We start from the raw sequence: 13371 nt of genomic DNA, 5'->3' as shown, positions 1-13371 counted from the left end.
GGGGTTACAGAGACGGGAACTGTGCACGGTGATCCGGTGTGGGTCTGATCCAGGGGGATATGGAGACGGGAACTGTGCACGGTGCTCCTGGTGTGGGTCTGACCCAGGGGGATATGGAGATGGGAACTGTGCACGGTGATCCCGGTGTGGGTCTGGCCCAGGGGGATATGGAGACAGGAATTGTGCACGGTGCTCCCGGTGTGGGTCTGACCCAGGGGGTTATGGAGACGGGAACTGTGCACGGTGCTCCTGGTGTGGGTCTGACCCAGGGATATGGAGATGGGAACTGTGCACGGTGATCCGGTGTGGGTCAGATCCAGGGGGATATGGAGACGGGAACTGTGCATGGTGCTCCTGTTGTGGGTCTGACCCAGGGAACTGGAGATGGGAACTGTGCACGGTGCTCCTGGTGTGGGTCTGACCCAGGGGGATATAGAGATGGGAACTGTGCACGGTGATCCCGGTGTGGGTCTGAACCAGGGAAATGGAGATGGGAACTGTGCACGGTGATACGGTGTGGGTCTGACCCAGGGGGATATGGAGACGGGAACTGTGCATGGTGCTCCTGTTGTGGGTCTGACCCAGGGAAATGGAGATGGGAACTGTGCATGGTGCTCGTGGTGTGTGTCTGACCCAGGGGGTTACAGAGACGGGAACTGTGCACGGTGATCCGGTGTGGGTCTGATCCAGGGGGATATGGAGACGGGAACTGTGCATGGTGCTCCTGTTGTGGGTCTGACCCAGGGAAATGGAGATGGGAACTGTGCACGGTGATCTGGTGTGGGTCTGACCCAGGGGGAAATGGAGATGGGAACTGTGCACGGTGATCCCGGTGTGGGTCTGACCCAGGGGATATGGAGACGGGAACTGTGCACGGTGCTCCTGGTGTGGGTCTGACCCAGGGGGATATGGAGATGGGAACTGTGCACGGTGATCCCGGTGTGGGTCTGACCCAGGGAAATGGAGATGGGAACTGTGCACGGTGATCCGGTGTGGGTCTGACCCAGGGGGATATGGAGACGGGAACTGTGCATGGTGCTCCTGTTGTGGGTCTGACCCAGGGAAATGGAGATGGGAACTGTGCATGGTGCTCGTGGTGTGTGTCTGACCCAGGGGGTTACAGAGACGGGAACTGTGCACGGTGATCCGGTGTGGGTCTGATCCAGGGGGATATGGAGACGGGAACTGTGCATGGTGCTCCTGTTGTGGGTCTGACCCAGGGAAATGGAGATGGGAACTGTGCACGGTGATCTGGTGTGGGTCTGACCCAGGGGGAAATGGAGATGGGAACTGTGCACGGTGCTCCCGATGTGGGTCTGACCCAGGGGGATATGGAGATGGGAACTGTGCACGGTACTCCCGGTGTGCGTCTGACCCAGAGGGATATGGAGACGGGAACTGTGCACGGTGCTCCTGGTGTGGGTCTGACCCAGGGGATATGGAGATGGGAACTGTGCACGGTGATCCCGGTGTGGGTCTGACCCAGGGGGATATGGAGACGGGAACTGTGCACGGTGCTCCCAGTGTGGGTCTGACCCAGGGGGATATGGAGATGGGAACTGTGCACGGTGCTGCCAGTGTGGGTCGGACCCAGAGATACCGAGATGGGAACTGTGCACGGTGCTCCCGATGTGGGTCTGACCCAGAGATACCGAGATGGGAACTGTGCACAGTGCTCCCGATGTGGGTCTGACCCAGGGGGATATGGAGACGGGAACTGTGCACGGTGCTCCCGATGTGGGTCTGACCCAGGGGGATATGGAGATGGGAACTGTGCACGGTACTCCCGGTGTGCGTCTGACCCAGAGGGATATGGAGACGGGAACTGTGCACGGTGGTTCTGGTGTGGGTCTTACCCAGGGGATATGGAGACGGGAACTGTGCACGGTGCTCCTGGTGTGGGTCTGACCCAGGCGATATGGAGATGGGAACTGTGCACGGTGATCGGTGTGGGTCTGACCCAGGGGGATATGGAGACGGGAACTGTGCATGGTGCTCCCAGTGTGGGTCTGACCCAGGGGGATATGGAGACGGGAACTGTGCACGGTGCTCCCGATGTGGGTCTGACCCAGGGGGATATGGAGATGGGAACTGTGCACGGTACTCCCGGTGCGCGTCTGACCCAGAGGGATATGGAGACGGGAACTGTGCACGGTGCTCCTGGTGTGGGTCTTACCCAGGGGATATGGAGATGGGAACTGTGCACGGTGATCCCGGTGTGGGTCTGACCCAGGGGGATATGGAGACGGGAACTGTGCACGGTGCTCCCGATGTGGGTCTGACCCAGGGGGATATGGAGATGGGAACTGTGCACGGTACTCCCGGTGTGCGTCTGACCCAGAGGGATATGGAGACGGGAACTGTGCACGGTGCTCCTGGTGTGGGTCTGACCCAGGGGATATGGAGATGGGAACTGTGCACGGTGATCCCGGTGTGGGTCTGACCCAGGGGGATATGGAGACGGGAACTGTGCACGGTGCTCCCAGTGTGGGTCTGACCCAGGGGGATATGGAGATGGGAACTGTGCACGGTGCTGCCAGTGTGGGTCTGACCCAGAGATACCGAGATGGGAACTGTGCACGGTGCTCCCGGTGTGGGTCTGAGCCTGGGGGATATGGAGAAGGGAACTGAGCACGGTGCTGCCGGTGTGGGTCTGACCCAGAGATACCGAGATGGGAACTGTGCACGGTGCTCCCGATGTGGGTCTGACCCAGGGGGATATGGAGACGGGAACTGTGCACGGTGCTCCCGATGTGGGTCTGACCCAGGGGGATATGGAGATGGGAACTGTGAACGGTACTCCCGGTGTGCGTCAGACCCAGGGGGATATGGAGACGGGAACTGTGCACGGTGCTCCTGGTGTGGGTCTGACCCAGGGGATATGGAGATGGGAACTGTGCACGGTGATCCCGGTGTGGGTCTGACCCAGGGGGATATGGAGACGGGAACTGTGCATGGTGCTCCTGGAGTGGGTCTGACCCAGGGGGATATGGAGATGGGAACTGTGCACTGTGTTCCCGGTGTGGGTCTGACCCAGGGAAATGGAGATGGGAACTGTGCACGGTGATCCGGTGTGGGTCTGACCCAGGGGGATATGGAGACGGGAACTGTGCATGGTGCTCCTGTTGTGGGTCTGACCCAGGGGGATATGGAGACGGGAACTGTGCACGGTGCTCCCAGTGTGGGTCTGACCCAGGGGGATATGGAGATGGGAACTGCACGTTGCTCCCGGTGTGGGTCTGACCCAGGGGGTTACAGAGACGGGAACTGTGCACGGTGATCCGGTGTGGGTCTGACCCAGGGGGAAATGGAGATGGGAACTGTACATGGTGCTCCCGGTGTGGGTCTGACCCAGGGGGATATGGAGATGGGAACTGTGCACGGTGCACCCGGTGTGGGTCTGACCCAGGGGGATATGGAGATGGGAACTGCACGTTGCTCCCGGTGTGGGTCTGGCCCAGGGGGATATGGAGACGGGAACTGTGCACGGTGCTTCCGGTGTGGGTCTGACCCAGGGAAATGGAGATGGGAACTGTGCATGGTGCTCCTGGTGTGGGACTGGCCCAGGGAAATGGAGATGGGAACTGTGCACGGTGCTCCCGGTGTGGGTCTGACCCAGGGGGTTACAGAGACGGGAACTGTTCACGGTGCTCCCGATGTGGGTCTGACCCAGGGGGATATGGAGACGGGAACTGTGCACGGTGCTCCCGATGTGGGTCTGACCCAGGGGATATGGAGATGGGAACTGTGCACGGTGATCCCGGTGTGGGTCTGACCCAGGGGATATAGAGACGGGAACTGTGCACGGTGCTCCTGGTGTGGGTCTGACCCAGGGGGATATGGAGATGGGAACTGTGCACGGTGATCCCGGTGTGGGTCTGACCCAGGGAAATGGAGATGGGAACTGTGCACGGTGATCCGGTGTGGGTCTGACCCAGGGGGATATGGAGACGGGAACTGTGCATGGTGCTCCTGTTGTGGGTCTGACCCAGGGAAATGGAGATAGGAACTGTGCATGGTGCTCGTGGTGTGGGTCTGACCCAGGGGGTTACAGAGACGGGAACTGTGCACGGTGATCCGGTGTGGGTCTGATCCAGGGGGATATGGAGACGGGAATTGTGCATGGTGCTCCTGTTGTGGGTCTGACCCAGGGAAATGGAGATGGGAACTGTGCACGGTGATCTGGTGTGGGTCTGACCCAGGGGGAAATGGAGATGGGAACTGTGCATGGTGCTCCCGATGTGGGTCTGACCCAGGGGGATATGGAGACGGGAACTGTGCACGGTGCTCCAGATGTGGGTCTGACCCAGGGGGATATGGAGATGGGAACTGTGCACGGTACTCCCGGTGTGCGTCTGACCCAGAGGGATATGGAGACGGGAACTGTGCACGGTGCTCCTGGTGTGGGTCTGACCCAGGGGATATGGAGATGGGAACTGTGCACGGTGATCCCGGTGTGGGTCTGACCCAGGGGGATATGGAGACGGGAACTGTGCACGGTGCTCCCGGTGTGGGTCTGACCCAGGGGGATATGGAGATGGGAACTGTGCACGGTGCTGCCAGTGTGAGTCTGACCCAGAGATACCGAGATGGGAACTGTGCACGGTGCTCCCGGTGTGGGTCTGACCCAGGGGGATATGGAGACGGGAACTGTGCACGGTGCTCCCGATGTGGGTCTGACCCAGGGGGATATGGAGATGGGAACTGTGCACGGTACTCCCGGTGTGCGTCAGACCCAGGGGGATATGGAGACGGGAACTGTGCACGGTGCTCCTGGTGTGGGTCTGACCCAGGGGATATGGAGATGGGAACTGTGCACGGTGATCCCGGTGTGGGTCTGACCCAGGGGGATATGGAGACGGGAACTGTGCACGGTGCTCCTGGAGTGGGTCTGACCCAGGGGGATATGGAGATGGGAACTGTGCACTGTGATCCCGGTGTGTGTCTGACCCAGGGAAATGGAGATGGGAACTGTGCACGGTGATCCAGTGTGGGTCTGACCCAGGGGGATATGGAGACGGGAACTGTGCATGGTGCTCCTGTTGTGGGTCTGACCCAGGGAAATGGAGATGGGAACTGTGCATGGTGCTCCTGGTGTGGGTCTGACCCAGGGGGTTACAGAGACGGGAACTGTGCACGGTGATCCGGTGTGGGTCTGATCCAGGGGGATATGGAGACGGGAACTGTGCATGGTGCCCTGTTGTGGGTCTGACCCAGGGAAATGGAGATGGGAACTGTGCACGGTGATCTGGTGTGGGTCTGACCCAGGGGGAAATGGAGATGGGAACTGTGCACAGTGCTCCCGGTGTGGGTCTGACACACGGATATGGAGACGGGAACTGTGCACGGTGCTCCCGGTGTGTGTCTCACCCAGAGGTATATGGAGATGGGAACTGTGCACGGTGATCCTGGTGTGAGTCTGACCCAGAGGGATATGGAGATGGGAACTGAGCACGGTGCTGCCGGTGTGGGTCTGACCCAGAGATACCGAGATGGGAACTGTGCACGGTGATCCCGATGTGGGACTGACCCAGGGGGATATGGAGACGGGAACTGTGCACGGTGCTCCCGATGTGGGTCTGACCCAGGGGGATATGGAGATGGGAACTGTGCACGGTGCTCCCGGTGTGGGTCTGGCCCAGGGGAATATGGAGACGGGAACTGTGCACGGTGATCTGGTGTGGGTCTGACCCAGGGGGATATGGAGATGGGAACTGTGCACGGTGCTCCCGGTGTGGGTCTGGCCCAGGGGATTACAGAGACGGGAACTGTGCACGGTGCTGCAGGTGTGGGTCTGACCCAGAGATACCGAGACGGGAACTGTGCACGGTGCTCCCGGTGTGGGTCTGACCCAGGGGGATATGGAGATGGGAACTGTGCACAGTGATCCCCGTGTGGGTCTGACCCAGGGGGAAATGGAGACGGGAACTGTGCACGGTGATCCCGGTGTGGGTCTGACCCAGGGGGATATGGAGATGGGAACTGAGCACGGTGATCCCGGTGTGGGTCTGGCCCAGGGGGTTACAGAGACGGGAACAGTGCACGGTGCTGCCGGTGTGGGTCTGACCCAGGGGGATATGGAGACGGGAACTGTGCACGGTGCTCCCGATGTTGGTCTGACCCAGGGGGATATGGAGATGGGAACTGTGCACGGTGCTCCCGGTGTGGGTCTGGCCCAGGGGATTACAGAGACGGGAACTGTGCACGGTACTCCCGGTGTGGGTCTGACCCAGGGGTATATGGAGATGGGAAGTGTGCACGGTGCTCCCGGTGTGGGTCTGACCCAGGGGTATATGGAGATGGGAAGTGTGCACGGTGCTCCCGGTGTGGGTCTGACCCAGGGGTATATGGAGATGGGAAGTGTGCACGGTGCTCCCGGTGTTGGTCTGACCCAGGGGGATATGGAGATTGGAACTGTGCACGGTGCTCCCGGTGTGGGTCTGACCCAGGGGGATATGGAGACGGGAACTGTGCACGGTGCTCCCGGTGTGGGTCTGACCCAGGGGGATAGGGAGACGGGAACTGTGCACGGTGCTCCCGGTGTGGGTCTGACCCAGGGATATGGAGACGGGAACTGTGCACGGTGATCCCGGTGTGGGTCTGACCCAGGGGGATATGGAGACAGGAACTGTACACGGTGCTCCCGGTGTGGGTCTGACCCAGGGGGATATGGAGACAGGAACTGTACACGGTGCTCCCGGTGTGGGTCTGACCCAGGGGGATATGGAGACGGGAACTGTGCACGGTGCTCCCAGTGTGGGTCTGACCCAGGGGGGATATAGAGACGGGAACTGTGCCCGGTGCTCCCGGTGTGGGTCTGACCCAGGGGTATATGGAGACGGGAACTGTGCACGGTGCTCCCAGTGTGGGTCTGAAGCAGGGGGATATGGAGATGGGAACTGTGCACGGTGATCCCGGTGTGGGTCTGTCCCAGGGGGTTACAGGGACGGGAACTGTGCACGGTGATCCGGTGTGGGTCTGACCCAGGGGGATATGGAGATGGGAACTGTGCCCGGTGCTCCCGGTGTGGGTCTGACCCAGGGGGATATGGAGACGGGGACTGTGCACGGTGCTCCCAGTGTGGGTCTGACCCAGGGGGATACGGAGACGGGAACTGTGCACGGTGCTCCAGTTGTGGGTCTGACCCAGGGGGATACGGAGACAGGAACTGTGCACGGTGCTCCCAGTGTGGGTCTGAACCAGGGGGATACGGAGACAGGAACTGTGCACGGTGCTCCCGGTGTGGGTCTGACCCAGGGGGAAATGGAGATGGGAACTGTGCACAGTGCTCCCGGTGTGGGTCTGACCCAGAGGTATATGGAGATGGGAACTGTGCACGGTGATCCCGGTGTGGGTCTGACCCAGAGGGATATGGAGATGGGAACTGAGCACGGTGCTGCCGGTGTGGGTCTGACCCAGAGATACCGAGATGGGAACTGTGCACGGTGCTCCCGATGTGGGTCTGACCCAGGGGATATGGAGACGGGAACTGTGCACGGTGCTCCCGATGTGGGTCTGACCCAGGGGGATATGGAGATGGGAACTGTGCACGGTGCTCCCGGTGTGGGTCTGGCCCAGGGGAATATGGAGATGGGAACTGTGCACGGTGATCTGGTGTGCGTCTGACCCAGGGGGATATGGAGATGGGAACTGTGCACGGTGATCCCGGTGTGGGTCTGACCCAGGGGATATGGAGACGGGAACTGTGCACGGTGCTCCTGGTGTGGGTCTGACCCAGGGGGATATGGAGATGGGAACTGTGCACGGTGCTGCCAGTGTGGGTCTGACCCAGAGATACCGAGATGGGAACTGTGCACGGTGCTCCCGGTGTGGGTCTGAGCCTGGGGGATATGGAGAAGGGAACTGAGCACGGTGCTGCCGGTGTGGGTCTGACCCAGAGATACCGAGATGGGAACTGTGCACGGTACTCCCGGTGTGGGTCTGACCCAGGGGGATATGGAGATGGGAACTGTGCACGGTACTCCCGGTGTGCGTCTGACCCAGAGGGATATGGAGACGGGAACTGTGCACGGTGCTCCTGGTGTGGGTCTTACCCAGGGGATATGGAGATGGGAACTGTGCACGGTGATCCCGGTGTGGGTCTGACCCAGGGGGAAATGGAGACGGGAACTGTGCACGGTGCTCCCGGTGTGTGTCTGACCCAGAGGTATATGGAGATGGGAACTGAGCACGGTGCTGCCGGTGTGGGTCTGACCCAGAGATACCGAGATGGGAACTGTGCACGGTGCTCCCGATGTGGGACTGACCCAGGGGGATATGGAGACGGGAACTGTGCACGGTGCTCCCGGTGTGGGTCTGGCCCAGGGGAATATGGAGACGGGAACTGTGCACGGTGATCTGGTGTGGGTCTGACCCAGGGGGATATGGAGATGGGAACTGTGCACGGTGCTCCCGGTGTGGGTCTGGCCCAGGGATTACAGAGACGGGAACTGTGCACGGTGCTGCAGGTGTGGGTCTGACCCAGAGATACCGAGACGGGAACTGTGCACGGTGCTCCCGGTGTGGGTCTGACCCAGGGGGATATGGAGATGGGAACTGTGCACGGTGATCCCCGTGTGGGTCTGAACCAGGGGGATATGGAGACGGGAACTGTGCACGGTGATCCCGGTGTGGGTCTGACCCAGGGGGATATGGAGATGGGAACTGAGCACGGTGATCCCGGTGTGGGTCTGACCCAGGGGGTTACAGAGACGGGAACAGTGCACGGTGCTGCCGGTGTGGGTCTGACCCAGGGGGATATGGAGACGGGAACTGTGCACGGTGCTCCCGATGTTGGTCTGACCCAGGGGGATATGGAGATGGGAACTGTGCACGGTGCTCCCGGTGTGGGTCTGACCCAGGGGATTACAGAGACGGGAACTGTGCACGGTACTCCCGGTGTGGGTCTGACCCAGGGGTATATGGAGATGGGAAGTGTGCACGGTGCTCCCGGTGTGGGTCTGACCCAGGGGTATATGGAGATGGGAAGTGTGCACGGTGCTCCCGGTGTGGGTCTGACCCAGGGGTATATGGAGATGGGAAGTGTGCACGGTGCTCCCGGTGTTGGTCTGACCCAGGGGGATATGGAGATTGGAACTGTGCACGGTGCTCCCGGTGTGGGTCTGACCCAGGGGGATATGGAGATGGGAACTGTGCACGGTGCTCCCGGTGTGGGTCTGACCCAGGGGGATAGGGAGACGGGAACTGTGCACGGTGCTCCCGGTGTGGGTCTGACCCAGGGATATGGAGACGGGAACTGTGCACGGTGATCCCGGTGTGGGTCTGACCCAGGGGGATATGGAGACAGGAACTGTACACGGTGCTCCCGGTGTGGGTCTGACCCAGGGGGATATGGAGACAGGAACTGTACACGGTGCTCCCGGTGTGGGTCTGACCCAGGGGGATATGGAGACGGGAACTGTGCACGGTGCTCCCAGTGTGGGTCTGACCCAGGGGGGATATAGAGACGGGAACTGTGCCCGGTGCTCCCGGTGTGGGTCTGACCCAGGGGGATATGGAGACGGGAACTGTGCACGGTGCTCCCAGTGTGGGTCTGAAGCAGGGGGATATGGAGATGGGAACTGTGCACGGTGATCCCGGTGTGGGTCTGTCCCAGGGGGTTACAGGGACGGGAACTGTGCACGGTGATCCGGTGTGGGTCTGACCCAGGGGGATATGGAGATGGGAACTGTGCCCGGTGCTCCCGGTGTGGGTCTGACCCAGGGGGATATGGAGACGGGAACTGTGCACGGTGCTCCCAGTATGGGTCTGACCCAGGGGGATACGGAGACGGGAACTGTGCACGGTGCTCCAGTTGTGGGTCTGACCCAGGGGGATACGGAGACAGGAACTGTGCACGGTGCTCCCAGTGTGGGTCTGAACCAGGGGGATACGGAGACAGGAACTGTGCACGGTGCTCCCGTTGTGGGTCTGACCCAGGGGGAAATGGAGATGGGAACTGTGCACAGTGCTCCCGGTGTGGGTCTGACACACGGATATGGAGACGGGAACTGTGCACGGTGCTCCCGGTGTGTGTCTGACCCAGAGGTATATGGAGATGGGAACTGTGCACGGTGATCCCGGTGTGGGTCTGACCCAGAGATACCGAGATGGGAACTGTGCACGGTGCTCCCGATGTGGGTCTGACCCAGGGGGATATGGAGACGGGAACTGTGCACGGTGCTCCCGATGTGGGTCTGACCCAGGGGGATATGGAGATGGGAACTGTGCACGGTGCTCCCGGTGTGGGTCTGGCCCAGGGGAATATCGAGACGGGAACTGTGCACGGTGATCTGGTGTGGGTCTGACCCAGGGGGATATGGAGATGGGAACTGTGCACGGTGCTCCCGGTGTGGGTCTGGCCCAGGGGATTACAGAGACGGGAACTGTGCACGGTGCGGCAGGTGTGGGTCTGACCCAGAGATACCGAGACGGGAACTGTGCACGGTGCTCCCGGTGTGGGTCTGACCCAGGGGGATATGGAGACGGGAACTGTGCACGGTGATCCCGGTGTGGGTCTGACCCAGGGGGATATGGAGACGGGAACTGTGCACGGTGATCCCGGTGTGGGTCTGACCCAGGGGGATATGGAGATGGGAACTGAGCACGGTGATCCCGGTGTGGGTCTGGCCCAGGGGGTTACAGAGACGGGAACTGTGCACGGTGCTGCCAGTGTGGGTCTGACCCAGGGGGATATGGAGACGGGAACTGTGCACGGTGCTCCCGATGTTGGTCTGACCCAGGGGGATATGGAGATGGGAACTGTGCACGGTGCTCCCGGTGTGGGTCTGGCCCAGGGGATTACAGAGACGGGAACTGTGCACGGTACTCCCGGTGTGGGTCTGACCCAGGGGTATATGGAGATGGGAAGTGTGCACGGTGCTCCCGGTGTGGGTCTGACCCAGGGGTATATGGAGATGGGAAGTGTGCACGGTGCTCCCGGTGTGGGTCTGACCCAGGGGTATATGGAGATGGGAAGTGTGCACGGTGCTCCCGGTGTTGGTCTGACCCAGGGGTATATGGAGATTGGAACTGTGCACGGTGCTCCCGGTGTGGGTCTGACCCAGGGGGATATGGAGACGGGAACTGTGCACGGTGCTCCCGGTGTGGGTCTGACCCAGGGGGATAGGGAGACGGGAACTGTGCACGGTGATCCCGGTGTGGGTCTGACCCAGGGGGATATGGAGACAGGAACTGTACACGGTGCTCCTGGTGTGGGTCTGACCCAGGGGGATATGGAGACGGGAACTGTACACGGTGCTCCCGGTGTGGGTCTGACCCAGGGGGATATGGAGACGGGAACTGTGCACGGTGCTCCCAGTGCGGGTCTGAACCAGGGGGATATAGAGACGGGAACTGTGCCCGGTGCTCCCGGTGTGGGTCTGACCCAGGGGGATATGGAGACGGGAACTGTGCACGGTGCTCCCAGTGTGGGTCTGAACCAGGGGGATATGGAGATGGGAACTGTGCACGGTGATCCCGGTGTGGGTCTGGCCCAGGGGGTTACAGGGACGGGAACTGTGCACGGTGATCCGGTGTGGGTCTGACCCAGGGGGATATGGAGATGGGAACTGTGCACGGTGCTCCCAGTGTGGGTCTGACCCAGGGGGATATGGAGACGGGAACTGTGCACGGTGCTCCAGGTGTGGGTCTGACCCAGGGGGATATGGAGACGGGAACTGTGCACGGTGCTCCAGGTGTGGGTCTGACCCAGGGGGATACGGAGACAGGAACTGTGCACGGTGCTCCCGGTGTGGGTCTGAACCAGGGGGATACGGAGACAGGAACTGTGCACGGTGCTCCCGGTGTGGGTCTGACCCAGGGGGATATGGAGATGGGAACTGTGCACGGTGCTCCCGGTGTGGGTCTGACCCAGAGGGATATGGAGATGGGAACTGTGCACGGTGCTCCCAGTGTGGGTCTGACCCAGAGATACAGAGACGGGAACTGTGCACGGTGCTCCCAGTGTGGGTCTGACCCAGGGGGAAATGGAGATGGGAACTGTGCACGGTTATCCCGGTGTGGGTCTGACCCAGGGGGTTACAGAGAATGGAACCGGGTGGGTGGGGATCTTTGGTTATGTTGCCTGCCACGGAGGGGAGGCTGGTTTCGTGATGTGCTTCGGTCACGGGCATTGCTGATGACGTACAGAGCCGTGATGGCTTTTTGTGTTGCATCAGCTGAGGAGTGATGTAGATGAGTTATTTCCCCACAGAGACTGGGGTGGACAGAAGTAATAGGGGGAGAGACTTACCCAACATTTCAGATGGATCAGGAAATGCCAAGGAAGAGGAGTTACAGTAAAATCCTTGGGAAATGGAATGTGTGGAGATGGGGCCTGATCCTCTGCTCTGTCTGTCCTTGGACTTGCCTTGTGTTCAGTTCCCCCCGATTATAATTTTTGGATTTCTTTTAAATTACACTTGTAATCCTCTTAAAATAAGTCCTCGATGTCTCTATCCTGAGTGTATAATTGATAGGATTGCACTGTGCGGTTGTTTGGGATGATGTGGGGGTGGAGACAATTTCAGCACAGATTCAACACAACTTGGTATCTCTCAGGATTCTCTCCTCAGTGTGGGGGAATTCGTTCTAATTTGCTCGCCCGATTAGCAGGTGTGTGATGGGACGGTGTGGAGGGAGATTCACTCTGTCTGACCCCGGGAGTGTGTGATGGGACGGTGTGGAGGGAGATTCACTCTGTGTCTGATCCCGGGAGTGTGTGATGGGACGGTGGGGAGGGAGCTTCACTCTGTGTCTGTCCCCGGGAGTGTGTGATGGGACAGTGTGCAGGGAGATTCACTCTGTGTCTGTCCCCGGGAGTGTGTGATGGGACAGTGTGCAGGGAGATTCACTCTGTGTCTGTCCCCGGGAGTGTGTGATGGGACGGTGTGGAGGGAGATTCACTCTGTGTCTGACCCCAGGAGTGTGTGATGGGACTGTGTGGAGGGAGATTCACTCTGTGTCTGACACCGGGAGTGTGTGATGGGACGGTGTGGAGGGAGATTCACTCTGTGTCTGACCCGGGAGTGTGTAATGGGACGGTGTGGAGGGAGATTCTCTCTGTGTCTGACCCCGGGAGTGTGTGATGGGACGGTGTGGAGGGAGATTCACTCTGTCTGACCCCGGGAGTGTGTGATGGGACGGTGTGGAGGGAGATTCACTCTGTGTCTGACCCCGGGAGTGTGTGATGGGACGGTGTGGAGGGAGATTCACTCTGTGTCTGACCCCGGGAGTGTGTGATGTGAACAAGTGGAACTTACAGGAATGACCATCCGTAATCCCATGTTTGAGGCTTCCAATCCTTCGGACCGAGGCTGACAGTTACGTGGAATACTGTCGTGTACATCATGTGTCCAACCATTCCCAGCA

General features: G+C 60.4%; 1 protein-coding gene across 1 annotated transcript in view; it reads right to left on the bottom strand.

The window, feature by feature from the left end:
- The window catches only part of LOC132385527 (germ cell-specific gene 1-like protein), a 26366-nt gene extending 12995 nt beyond the window's left edge, over window positions 1-13371 (bottom strand). Inside the window, exon 1 of the mRNA XM_059957650.1 lies at window positions 13263-13371. Coding sequence (XP_059813633.1) covers window positions 13263-13363 — 101 coding nt within the window. The 5' untranslated portion in view covers window positions 13364-13371. The remainder of the gene's footprint in view (window positions 1-13262) is intronic.

This window comes from Hypanus sabinus (assembly GCF_030144855.1).
Source record: "Hypanus sabinus isolate sHypSab1 chromosome 24 unlocalized genomic scaffold, sHypSab1.hap1 SUPER_24_unloc_7, whole genome shotgun sequence".
NCBI lineage: Eukaryota > Metazoa > Chordata > Chondrichthyes > Myliobatiformes > Dasyatidae > Hypanus > Hypanus sabinus.
This window is presented reverse-complemented; position numbering and strand designations above follow the sequence as displayed.